The sequence below is a fragment of the Miscanthus floridulus genome, unplaced genomic scaffold (assembly GCF_019320115.1).
Source record: "Miscanthus floridulus cultivar M001 unplaced genomic scaffold, ASM1932011v1 os_2601, whole genome shotgun sequence".
Taxonomy (NCBI): domain Eukaryota; kingdom Viridiplantae; phylum Streptophyta; class Magnoliopsida; order Poales; family Poaceae; genus Miscanthus; species Miscanthus floridulus.
In genome coordinates, this window is record NW_027098400.1 from 9413 (window position 1) to 21402 (window position 11990).

Below are 11990 nucleotides of genomic sequence, written 5' to 3' on the forward strand. Positions count from 1 at the left end.
TTCTCTTTATCCTTGAGATTGGCTTGTGAGTGTGTGTCACACTATCCCATATTTATCCTAGCTTACCCCTGTTATGAACATTGGTCTAGTATACAGTCATGTTATCTTGTTCAAGCACAAAATAGATACTTTTACACCATGCCTTCCTTTGGGAAAATATAAATTAACGATGCTCTGAATACTTCCGGGTGAAATGCTACAATGGTATAAATGTGCGATTGTGGATTATTTCTATATGCGTTAAGAAATACCAACAAGCATTTCTGGTGCCGTTGCTAGGGGAAGACACTGGTTAAAAGAATCTATTAGGACATGATCATGATAATATGCATGTGTAGTAGCCATTGCTCATACAGGCTAATTCTACTTGTTTTCTCCTGTTGTGGATGAAAACAGGATAGTGTATACTGGTTTTGTCTTGCCGACAAACTTCATCAAGAATCTGGAGTCACTCCTAAGGAAGACCAGACGCCGTCTCATCCTTCCTTCTGACACTCTACCGGCAACCAAACTTGTCAACTTAGCACCATCTGCACCGAACACCATGGCCCAGAGGATGCTTCGTGAGTACTCCGTTCCTGCCATTGCCAACATGCCGGTTGGGCCCGCTATCGACGTGGGTAACACGAATTTTGAGCTCAAGACTGGCCAGATCACGATGGTGCAGGCAAATCCATTATGTGGATTGCCTAGTGAGGACGCCAACGCACATCTCCAACACTTCCTGGAGCTGCGTGACACCGTCATTATAAACGATGTTGCACTAGAGATCATCAAACTCCGTCTGTTTCCCTCCTCCCTCCTGGGGAAGGCAAAACAGTGGTTCTACAAGGACCAGGAAGCTGTCAACACATGGGCCAAGTGCTCCACGGTGTTCCTCACGAACTTCTTCCCGTCGGGCAAAACCAATGCCATACTGGGGAGAATTTTGAATTTCCAGTAAAATGCATCGGAGTCCATATCTGAGGCATGGGAGAGGCTACAAGAGTACATCCTCGCCTGCCTGCACCATGTGATGGAGAACTGGCTCATACTCTAGATCTTCTACATTGGGTTAACCCCCATTTCGAGAGCCCATGTTGATGGTGCTGCCGGAGGCACCTTCCTCTCGCTAACAATCAATGGAGCCATAGCTCTAATTGAGAAGATGGTGACCAACTAGGGTTGGAGCGAGGACAGGCTCCAAACCTGTCAAAAGGGCATGCATACCATAAAGGAGACAGATATGCTTGTCGCCAAGCTAGACCTCCTAATGAAGTGATTGGACAAATGTGCCACTGAAAAGGAAGCAATGCAAGGCACCGTCAAAGCCCTAGACTCGCATATGACATGCGAGGTCTGTGGCAAAATCGGACACTCGGGGAACGACTACCCCAAGACCCATGAAGAAGTAGCATTCATCAACAACGGGTTCCGTCTGCAGGGAGGTCAGGGGTGGAACAATTAGTCGCGCCTCCAATACCAAGGAGGTAATTCAAACTTCAACATGAATTATAGTTCAAGTTACAATTCAAATCAACCCTCCTTGAAAGATTTAGTTTTAGGACAAGCAAAAATAAATGAAAACCTTACAAAGAAGCTTATCTCTAATGATAAAATGATAGAAAATATTAATTCAAAAATAGACGGTTTAACTTCCTCTGTTAAAAATCAACTGAGCTTTAGTAAAATGATAGAAAAACAATTAGCTCAGATAGCTGCTGCTATACCTGCTGATAATGCTAGGAAAATACTAGGGCAACCTGAGAATTCCCTTGAAAAAGTTAATGCGGTGACCACGAGGGGTGGTAAGTCCACTCGTGATCCACCAAACCCTGACCATGCAGGTAAAGTGAAAGAGCATAGGGATGAAGAACCTTCATAACAAACTAAAGAGCAAGAGGAGGAAATGGCCCCACAAGAATTTGCTGACACAAGCTTCTTGCCGTTCCCCACACGTACACGGAAGCCAACCGCGAACGAGCAATTCGCTTGTTTTGTTGAGATGATCCAAAAGACACATGTGAGTGTACCGTTGCTGGACATTTTGCATATACCTTCTTACGCATGCTACAATAAGGACATCATCAATAATAAGCGACCACTACTGACCACGGAAGTCATCAAGCTTATGGAAGAGTGTAGCGCAGCTATACTCAGCCGGCTTCTAGAAAAGAAGAAGGATCTAGGGTGTCCCATGATCACTTGCTCGATCAGGACACAACGGTTCGACCATGCCTTGTGCGATCTTGGGGCTAGCGTTAGTGTGTTGCCCAAGATCGTCTTCGACAAACTAAACTGCACGCACCTTGCACCTACACCGATGCAGCTCTAGCTGGCTGATTCCTCGGTCCACTACCCGGCGGGGATTGCCAAAGATATTCCGGTGAAAATCCGGGGTTACTTCGTCCCCGTCGACTTCGTGGTGCTAGATATGGAAACAACCAAAGAATCACCGCTCATTCTTGGGCGACTGTTCTTAAGCACCATAGGAGCTCAAATTGATGTTGGAGCTAGAGAAATCCACTTCAACATCAATGGCAAAGAAGAGAAGTTTGATTTTCAGCCCAGGCAGGAACAATGCTCCATGATCAAAATCAAGTACGGGCCAAATCCACAAGGCATAAGAGAAGTTGAAATTCAAACTCAACCAGTGGGCAGCTTTGTCAACAAGCCCAAGAATAAAGAAATCAAGAAGACGCTGGGGCAAAACAAACACAAACAAATCTCGAAGGAAGAAGCTCCTAAGTTCATTTCCACACCACCAAAGAAAAACAAAATGGTGTGGAAACCAAAAGAAGCAGCTCCGAAGTCCACCACCACACCACCAAAGAATACCAAGATGGTGTGGAAACTCAAGAATGCACAGTCATCCGTATCTACGTCTCCTGGATCAGATGTACCATCATCAAGCAAGAACTGAAGGAGAAGAGTCCTACTCAACGGACTTTAAATAGTGAGCCCTTGCCAAAGGTAAATCGGTAGTTATCATATATTTAAAACCCTAGATGCATATTCTAAACTCCAAAAATTTTGAATTGCATATACTCCAAAATTTTCAAAACATATCGTTTTCTAATTACTAGATTACTTCTTATAAAAAATATCAATAATATTATAATAATAAACTTAGATCCTAAAGCAAATTATCAAGGTAATACTTTTGTTTATTGCTAAAAAAATAAAACTGGCCCTCAAGATTGCTGTTTGGTTACAATAATAGCAGCCAAAGGACCGTAAGTCTTGAGCTAGCTTGGGGGAGGACCCCCTACAGTAGAGGTAACTTGTATCTTGCATTCTAAAAAAATGAAATATGATAAAAAACAAAAATATGTATTCCACTCCACATATGTGTAGTAAGAATGTTTAGTTCCTCCTTGTTGAAATGATGAATAGTTGCTCTATCTTATATTTTTTCTGTACCTAGTTTATAACTTAGTATTTCCCAAGATTTGAGTTTGTTGGCTAAAAATGTCTCATCCTAGAAACTTGAAACTTGTGGGTTGCAAATGCATGATCCTTGTCTAAGTTGTTGCGAATTATGATATGATACAATAGAATTTGCTATGAATTTGTTCTAAGAGAAACTTGACATCTGGAGTTTTATTTTCAAAAATACTAAAATTAAAAGTTCCTCAATGATGATATGTCCTACCAAAGCCATATGATATTACACATTGCAAAAACCTTAGTCATATGTTGCTTGTATTCATGTTGAGCTTTGTCAAATTGTTGTGACCCGTGTGAGATTCTCATCATGCACCCATGATCAAGATTCACGTATACTCCAAAAATAATATCCTAACTCTTACACTGAGAGTTACACAAAAACATGCCATCTATCCACCAAATAAAAATACACCATCCACATGACATGACTCTCTCTCCAAAGTTTTCTTTGCCAAAAAGAAATATGGGCTATCTAAAAATATCCATGCCAAAGAGCATGAGAGGAAAAAATCCGTGCTAAAAAGTATGAGAAAAGAAAAAGAAAAAAAAAGATTGCCCATATTTTCAAACACAAGCAAAGGGAGAGAGTCATGCAAAAAGGAGTCCAAATTAAAAAGAAATTTCAAATTCCACACACTTGCACTTCTTGATCAAAGTGTATAACTTGCATCTCCTTGGATCCAGTTTTTGACTTAGCAATATTATGTGATGCAAGTATGCCTCGCTTTCATCCCAACCTAAAACCCCACAAAAGCTTATTAGAAGTAGGATGAAAAAGAAAGGCAACATCAAAAGCCTTTGGTGAGGATAATACACATTGAGCGATTGAGTGAAACATTCGAGGAACTTACTTTTATTTACAAAAGTTTCAAAACCTCTAGAAAAAAAGTTGATCAAAGAACGGATGACTAGTGGTTCTATAAAACCGTTCTATCATGCAACCGCCCAAGACTTGGAAAAGCTAAAAAGCCCCACAGGGAACAAGAAAAAGGGTGGATAAAATGCCAACTTATTCAAATCAAGGAAGAATACTTTGTTATAGACATGATACTTTTGAAATGTAATCAGCATTGTAGCAACTCCTGATCAACAACCAATGCCTTAGCTTTTGCTCGGGATGAGCAAAGGTTAAGCTTGGGGGATCTTGTTGGCGGTCCTTATTGACCATATTTGACCGCCAAATAAGAGGAGAAACTAGCATTACCACACACATATGTTTTTCATATCGACACATTTCCACATGTATTGGAGAAAAAGTGCCTTGTAGGATATTCAGATGAAAAACGTGGAAATGGTGGTCAAAAGTGCGCAACCGGAGAAAGCGTAAATAAGCAAATGAAGCAAAAGCCCGCTTACCTGGCGAATCTAGGCCCAAAACATACCTCCATGCCACCTAAGCCCAGCAAGGAGCCTACCAGCCAAAGGCAGGTGGAAGCCGGCCCACCCAGGGGGCCGCCGCACCCCTGCTGCTGCCACTCGGCCCCACCTCGCGTGTGGTGGTTCCATCAAGGCTGAGGAGGGTGGTTTGGGTGGGATCTCCGAAGAATATTCCTTGGAACCGACCTATAGAGTAGTATAAGTAGGTGGGTGAGCCTCCCTCACTTGGACACACACCACTCAAGAGCCTCTCTCCCTCCACACTTGTACTCTTTTACCTTTTAGTAGTATTTGGAGCTAGGCCAAGCTTTGTTGGAGAGCTTGAACACCTTGGAGATCTTTGGTATGAGCAATATGAAGAATTTCTCTATGTTCTTGCTCTCAATTTATCAAAGTAGCTATGATATAGAATTAGAGCAAAGTTCTTATGTTATTAAGTTAGCATATAGAACCTTATGCTTAAACCATTCATATAACATATATGGAAAGGCTAGTAGATCTAGGCTATGGTAAACAGTTTGTTGTACCTTTGGGTTTGCCCTTGTTTTTGCTTGTTGATCCATAGGGTTAGAGTCCTGGGGGACAAGGGTAGTTTCCATATACACGGGCGTGGTGCTCGGGTATATCAGGAACCAATGAATATGACTATGCTCCATGGAAGAGTGGGTAGGTGGCAGGTGGTGATAGCCCTATCCGTCCCTTGTAATCCCCCATGTTCGGGTACAATGTAGAAGTTTGTAAATTGCCTTACACGCTTGCTGGTAGACCAGTGCTCGTTTTGTCTCCTCGATTGCCTAGGTGCTTAGATCTGAGTCCTAGCCATGTATTTGTATGATCATATGCTAATCTTAGCATAGCAACTTTAGGATACGCCTGCTCCTATTAGAAATATTATTTTATTCTTATTTCTTTCTTTTCTATTTATCCTTGAGATTGGCTTGTGAGTGTGTGTTACACTATCCCATATTTATCCTGGCTTACCTCTATTATGAACATTGGTCTAGTATATAGTCATGTTATCTTCTTCATGCACAAAATAGATACTTTTACACCATGCCTTCCTTTGGAAAAATATAAATTAACGATACCTTGAATACTTTTGGGTGAAATGCTACTATAAGGGACCGTGACGCCTAAGAGGGGGGGTGAATTAGGAACCTTAAAATTCTAACTCTAAACTATGGCCTCTTTTTCTAACCTTAGCAAAACCTATGCAAAAGATAAACTATCTAAATGTGCAACTACGGTTTTGCTAGTGTGTTGCTATCTCTACCTTAAAAGGAGTAATGCAATCAATGTAAATGCGGAAGCTAAAGAGCAAGGTAGAGATATGCAAACTCCCGTCGATGACTCCGGTATTTTTACCGAGGTATCGAGAAGCAAGCAAGCTTCCCCCTAGTCCTCGTTGGAGCCCCTCACAAGGGCCAAGCTCCCGGTCGGGTAACTCTGTGGATAGCCTCGGGCCTTCCCCATGCGCAAGTGGATCTCCGACGTGCCTTCCGGCAAGCCTCTCCTAGATGCTCCCCGCCATCTTCACTGTCAAGCTTCTAGCCGAAATGTCGTGGGCCTTGTTCCCTCCAATACAAGGAGCCGGCCACACCACAAACGTGGTTGGTGTGATCTCACAAGACTACATGCCCCTTCGATGTACAACAATGGTGCGCGCGAGTATCGAGTGGTAAGAGGTATGCAAACCTCACTAAACACTAGGGCTAAACCTAGAGCAAGCGCATAAGCGGTGGTCTAATCAACCTAAGCACTTTGCAAAGCACCTACGCTAATCACCTGATGAAACACTAAGCACTATGCAAGTGGAGATCACTAAAATTGTTTATCAACACCCTAGATATGTTTCCTTAGCTCCACACACTTCAAATGGCCGGTTGGGGGTCTATTTATAAGCCCCACTGAGAAAGTAGCTATTGGGGATGAAATCCTGCTTTTCTGCTACTGACCAAACGCATCCGGTCGTCCTGACCATTGGAGCCGCGATCCACTAATCGGACGCTGCCAGCGTCCGGTCACATGCCACCGGACGCGTCCAGTCGCAGTATCGCCGCTCTGGAACTTTTCTATACTGGACCGGACTCTGTTGTCCTGCATCTGGTTGATTTGCCACCAGCGTCCGATCACTGCTGCTGATGCCTGTTGCCGAGTCTCTTGACCGGAGCGTCCGGTTGCTTTCTGCTAGCGTCCGGTCCAGCGTCCGGTCACCTCTGTGAGCTTGTTTCTTCGTGATCTTGCGTCCGGCTTGGTTCCTATCTTCATGCTTGGACTTTGCTTGATATCTTGAGTCTTCTCTTGTGCTTCTAAGGTCCTGCTTATGGTGTTGATCATCGGATCATCACATTGCCTTCGTCCAAGTCACGTCTTGCATCCTATTGAACTACAAAACAATCACTTGCAAATTCATTAGTCCAATTTGGTTGTGTTGATCATCAAACACCAAAATCCAAAGTAAATGGGCCAAGGGTCCATTTTCCTTACAATCTCCCCCTTTTTGGTGATTGATGACAACACGACCAAAACAAGCAAATAATAATAAAAATTTTGAAATTTGAAAACTACCTACTTGCTAGGATGCAATGCAAGGGGCAAGATTATATGATGCTAAAAGATACTACTTGTAAAACTAAAAGATACTACATAAAAACTTATCTTACCCTTGCAAATGTCCCCATGTGGCATTATGGATTTAAGCCTTGCTTCCTACAAATTCTCCCCATTACATAGGCAATCCATAATCCACTATCCTCCCTTTCTCGGACCATTACCACTTGTAAATTATTAATGCTTGCTTTTGGTCCTCTAAATTCTCCCCCTTTGGAATCAAACACCAAAAAGGAAGACATTAGTAGCACAAGGGAGGGTCAAACTTTGTGGTCCTTTATGTGGAGGGTGGAATAGGTCACAAAATTTGACTCTCACATTATATAGATTAAGCTCCCCCTAAATATATGCATACATATGGTAGAAGGCAAAGCATATGCATATTTGGCAAATTATTGCTCAAGGGAATTTAATCTATATAATGCATGGAGAAAGCATATAAATATCAAAATGAAATCAACATGATGATATCGGTTTAGAAATACCACTTGTGGAAACCAATTTGATTTCTACCACTTGCAATAGGTGGTGGATATTTGAAGTATGATGCTTAACTCCAGGGACTCCATTTTCCTTGCAATGAGACTACTACACACATGATATGCTTGAAAAGGTGTTAGTCTCAAAGCATCCAACTTGTAGAGTAACCTCCCCCTAAATTTGTGCACACAAGTGTGGGGTACTTGTAGAAGTCATGCACATTGATTTTAGAATCAATAATACCACTTGAAAGATGACATTAATGTAAGAATCATTTCCGAAGATGATATTCGAGAGAAATTATCTACAATTTGGACTTTGGCACATATTAGATGAACAATCAAAAGACAAGCTATGTGCCGTGCTCCTAAACAATTTTAAACCATGTAGGTTTGCTCCAAGGGTTAAGAATGAAACCGAGCAAGCCTACCATAAGATATACCTAGTGTATGCATGACAAAAGATATAAGCATGCCAATGCAAACATAGGCCTGATAAGTAACTAGATGCTTAAAGATACCAATTTGTAAGAAATACCACTTGTAGGAAATGCAAATTGATACTACTTGAAAGAAATTGAATCTAGTTACCTAACATGGGAAGGGGAATTTGGGTCCATAGTATTCACTAACCCACTTGGCAATGATTTTGTCCATCATGATGCACCCCATGAAATGCACCCAAACTTTGCCAAGTCTCCAAATTCCCTGAAGTCCATCAGACTTCTCACTTTCCTTTCGGGATCCAAACCTTCTTGGTGCTCTTTATGTTGGAAATGATTTCCTTTGGCACCCAAAAGCGTTCGACCCCATTGATGGCTTGCTTGTTCACCTTGATGGCCACCACCTTATCATTTCTCTTCTTCTTTAACAAGTATGGTGTAGATGCCTTCTTGTCCACCTAGTTGGTGTAGGTGTTGGAGAACTTGCTTGTTTGCTTTTTCTCTCTTCTTTGCTCCTCCCCCATTCTTCACCTTGCACTCATAGGACTTGTGGCCTTCCTTGTGGCACACGTAGCAAACCACGGTCTGTCCTTCATCAAGCTTCTTCACTCCCTTGATGGTGTTATCTTGATAAAGTTGGGCTTGCTTCGCCTTGCCTTTCACTTTTGTCAAGTTCTTGGTGAGGCGAGCCACTTCTTGCTTGAGTTGCTCATTCTCCATTGCATCCTCTTGTGTGCATGTATCTATAATAACTTTCTCAACACAAACTTGGTTGCACCGGGGTGAGTCTAAATATAAATCATTGCAAGAAGTAGAGGCATCCTTTTTAGGCATGTTAAAGATAGAACTTTTCTTTTTAGATGCCTTGGTGGGGGGTGTACCAACGGCTTCAAGATTAGCAACTTTATTAGTTAGCTCATCACAGTGTTTGCACATGGTCTCCATTTTAGCAAGCAAACATTTATAAGCATCTTGTGAGCTAGCTAACTTATCTTTTAATTTTTTATTTTTCTTTACAAGTCGCTCATCATTGATTGTGCATGCATTTGTTGTTGCACTAGCCTCAAGTTGCTCAATTTTAGTAGATAGTTCAACATTGAGATTAGCAAAGTTCTCATATTGTTCAAGCAAGGTTTTGTATGATTCTTGTGAACTATCTAGCTTTTCTTTTAATTTTTCAAGCTTCTTTTGTTGACTAGTGCAAACTTTAGCATAATTAAGATTTTGTTGCACAATTTCATCATAAGAAGGCATTTCATCATCACTGTCACTCTCAATAGAGGATGAGCTTACTTTACCTTATGCCATAAGGCACATACGAGAAGAGCTTGATGATGAGTGCTTGCGCCCTCGCCTCTTGTGATGGTGTTCTTCTTCACTTGAAGAATCATCCTAAGACCTTATTGATGTGAGGGCTTGGTTCTTGCATGCCTTCTTCTTTGTCTTGGGTGTGGGCTTGTTTGGACAAACTTCCACAAAGTGCCCCAACTCGCCGCATCCATAGCATCCTCTCTTTCTTTGCTCATTTCGTTGATTGGTGAAAATGTGATCTTGGATTTGGATGGGCACACCCTTGACATTTAGCCTTTGGATCATCTTCTCCACCTTGTTGATCAGTTTGATTGATTCTTCATCAAGGTTAGAGGTGGAGGAGGAAGATTGATCATCCTCACTTGAATCTTCATCATCCTCATCTTCTTCTTCATCTTCACTTGAGGAGCTTGAGCTTGACCTTATCTTAACTTGCTTGCCCTTCATCTTCTTTTTCTCGCTACATGCGAGAGCTTTGACTTTGCTTGATGAAGAAGCTTCTTCTTGACCCAACTTGCGTGACATTTCAAATGCCACTATCTTGCCAATGACTATGGCTAGGGTCATGGTGCTCAAGTCCTCCATGTTGTGAAGGATGGTGATGATGCTTGCATATTTCTTTTGTGATAGCATGGAGATGATCTTCCTCATGATGTCCGCATCACCTAGCTTTGTTAATCCTATAGAATTGAGCTCATTGATTATTAGATTTAAATGAGAATACATATCACAAACAAGCTCATCATCATTCATTTCAAAAGAATCATAACTTTGTTGAACTAGGCAATGTTTTTGCTCACAGACATTACTTGTGCCATCATGGAGCTCTTGGAGTTTTAACCAAATTTCATGTGCCATATTTAAAATGAACACTTGGTTAAACACATCCATGCTAAAAGATTCAAACAAGCAATTTTTAGCTCTAGCATTGAAATGTATTTCCTTTTCTTCACTCTTTGTGGGTTTATTGGGATTCTTAATGGGTTTCATCCCATCATGAGTGACTCTCCAAACTCCCAAATCAACCGCCTCAAGATAGCAAGCCATTCTAGCTTTATAATAGGGGGAAGTTAGTGCCGATCAAAGTGTGGAGGTCTAGAGGTATCCATCCCAACCACTCTAAATAGCGTCGGCTCAATGGCGGTTAAGCCAAAGGTCCAAATTGAGCCAACTGGCTCTGATACCAATTGTAAGGGACCATGACGCCTAAGAGGGGGGGGTGAATTAGGCAACTTAAAATTCTAACTCTAAACTATGGCCTCTTTTTTTAACCTTAGCAAAACCTATGCAAAAGATAAACTATCTAAATGTGCAACTACGGTTTTGCTAGTGTGTTGCTATCTCTACCTCAAAAGGAGTAATGCAATCAATGTAAATGCGGAAGCTAAAGAGCAAGGTAGAGATATGCAAACTCCTGTCGATGACTCTGGTATTTTTACCGAGGTATCAAGAAGCAAGCAAGCTTCCCCCTAGTCCTCGTTGGAACCCCTCGCAAGGAATCCCTCACAAGGGCCAAGCTCTCAGTTGGGTAACTCCGTGGATAGCCTCAGGCCTTCCCCATGTGCAAGTGGGTCTCCGACATGCCTTCCGTCAAGCCTCTCTCGAATGCTCCCCGCCCTCTTCACTATCAAGCTTCCAGCCGAAATGCCACGGGCCTTGTTCCCTCCGGTACATGGTGGTGGCCACACCACAAATGTGGTTGGTGTGATCTCGCAAGACTACAAGCCCCTCTGATGTACAACAATGGTGCACGCAAGCACCAAGTGGTAAGAGGTATGCAAACCTCACTAAACACTAGGCCTAAACCTAGAGCAAGCGCATAAGAGGTGGTCTAATCAACCTAAGCACTTTGCAAAGCACCTACGCTAATCACCTGATGAAACACTAAGCACTATGCAAGTGGAGATCACTAAAATGGTGTATCAACACCCTAGATATGTTTCCTCAGCTCCACACACTTCAAATGGCCGGTTGGGGGGCCTATTTATAAGCCCCACTGAGAAAGTAGTCGTTGGGGACGAAATCCTGCTTTTCTGCTACTGACCGGACGTTGATCATGTCCTGACTAGATGCATCTGGTTGTCCCGACAGTTGGAGCTGTGATCCACTGATCGGACGCTGCCAGCATCCGGTTGCAGTATCGCTACTCTGGAACCTTTCTGTACTCGACCGAACTCTGTTGTCCTACGTTTGATCGATTTGTCACCAGCGTCTGGTCCAGCCTCTGGTCACTGCTGCTGACGCCTGTTGCCGAGTCTCTTGATCGGAGCGTTCGGTTGCTTTCTACTAGCGTCCGGTTCCAGCGTCCGGTCATTCTGTGAGCTCGTTTCTTCATGATCTT

At 42.5% G+C, this 11990-nt stretch overlaps 1 protein-coding gene across 1 annotated transcript; it reads left to right on the forward strand.

Annotated features, from left to right (window-relative positions):
• The first annotated feature begins 544 nt into the window (after positions 1–544).
• LOC136535172 (uncharacterized) lies at positions 545–943 on the forward strand. Its single transcript, XM_066527477.1, has one exon. It carries the CDS (start codon positions 545–547, stop codon positions 941–943), a length of 399 nt encoding a protein of 132 aa, XP_066383574.1.
• The last annotated feature ends 11047 nt before the right edge of the window (positions 944–11990 follow it).

What these genes read in the sequence shown, in the direction of transcription:
- LOC136535172 (XM_066527477.1), top strand. Translation starts at nt 545, where the DNA reads ATGGCCCAGAGGATGCTTCGTGAGTACTCCGTTCCTGCCATTGCCAAC.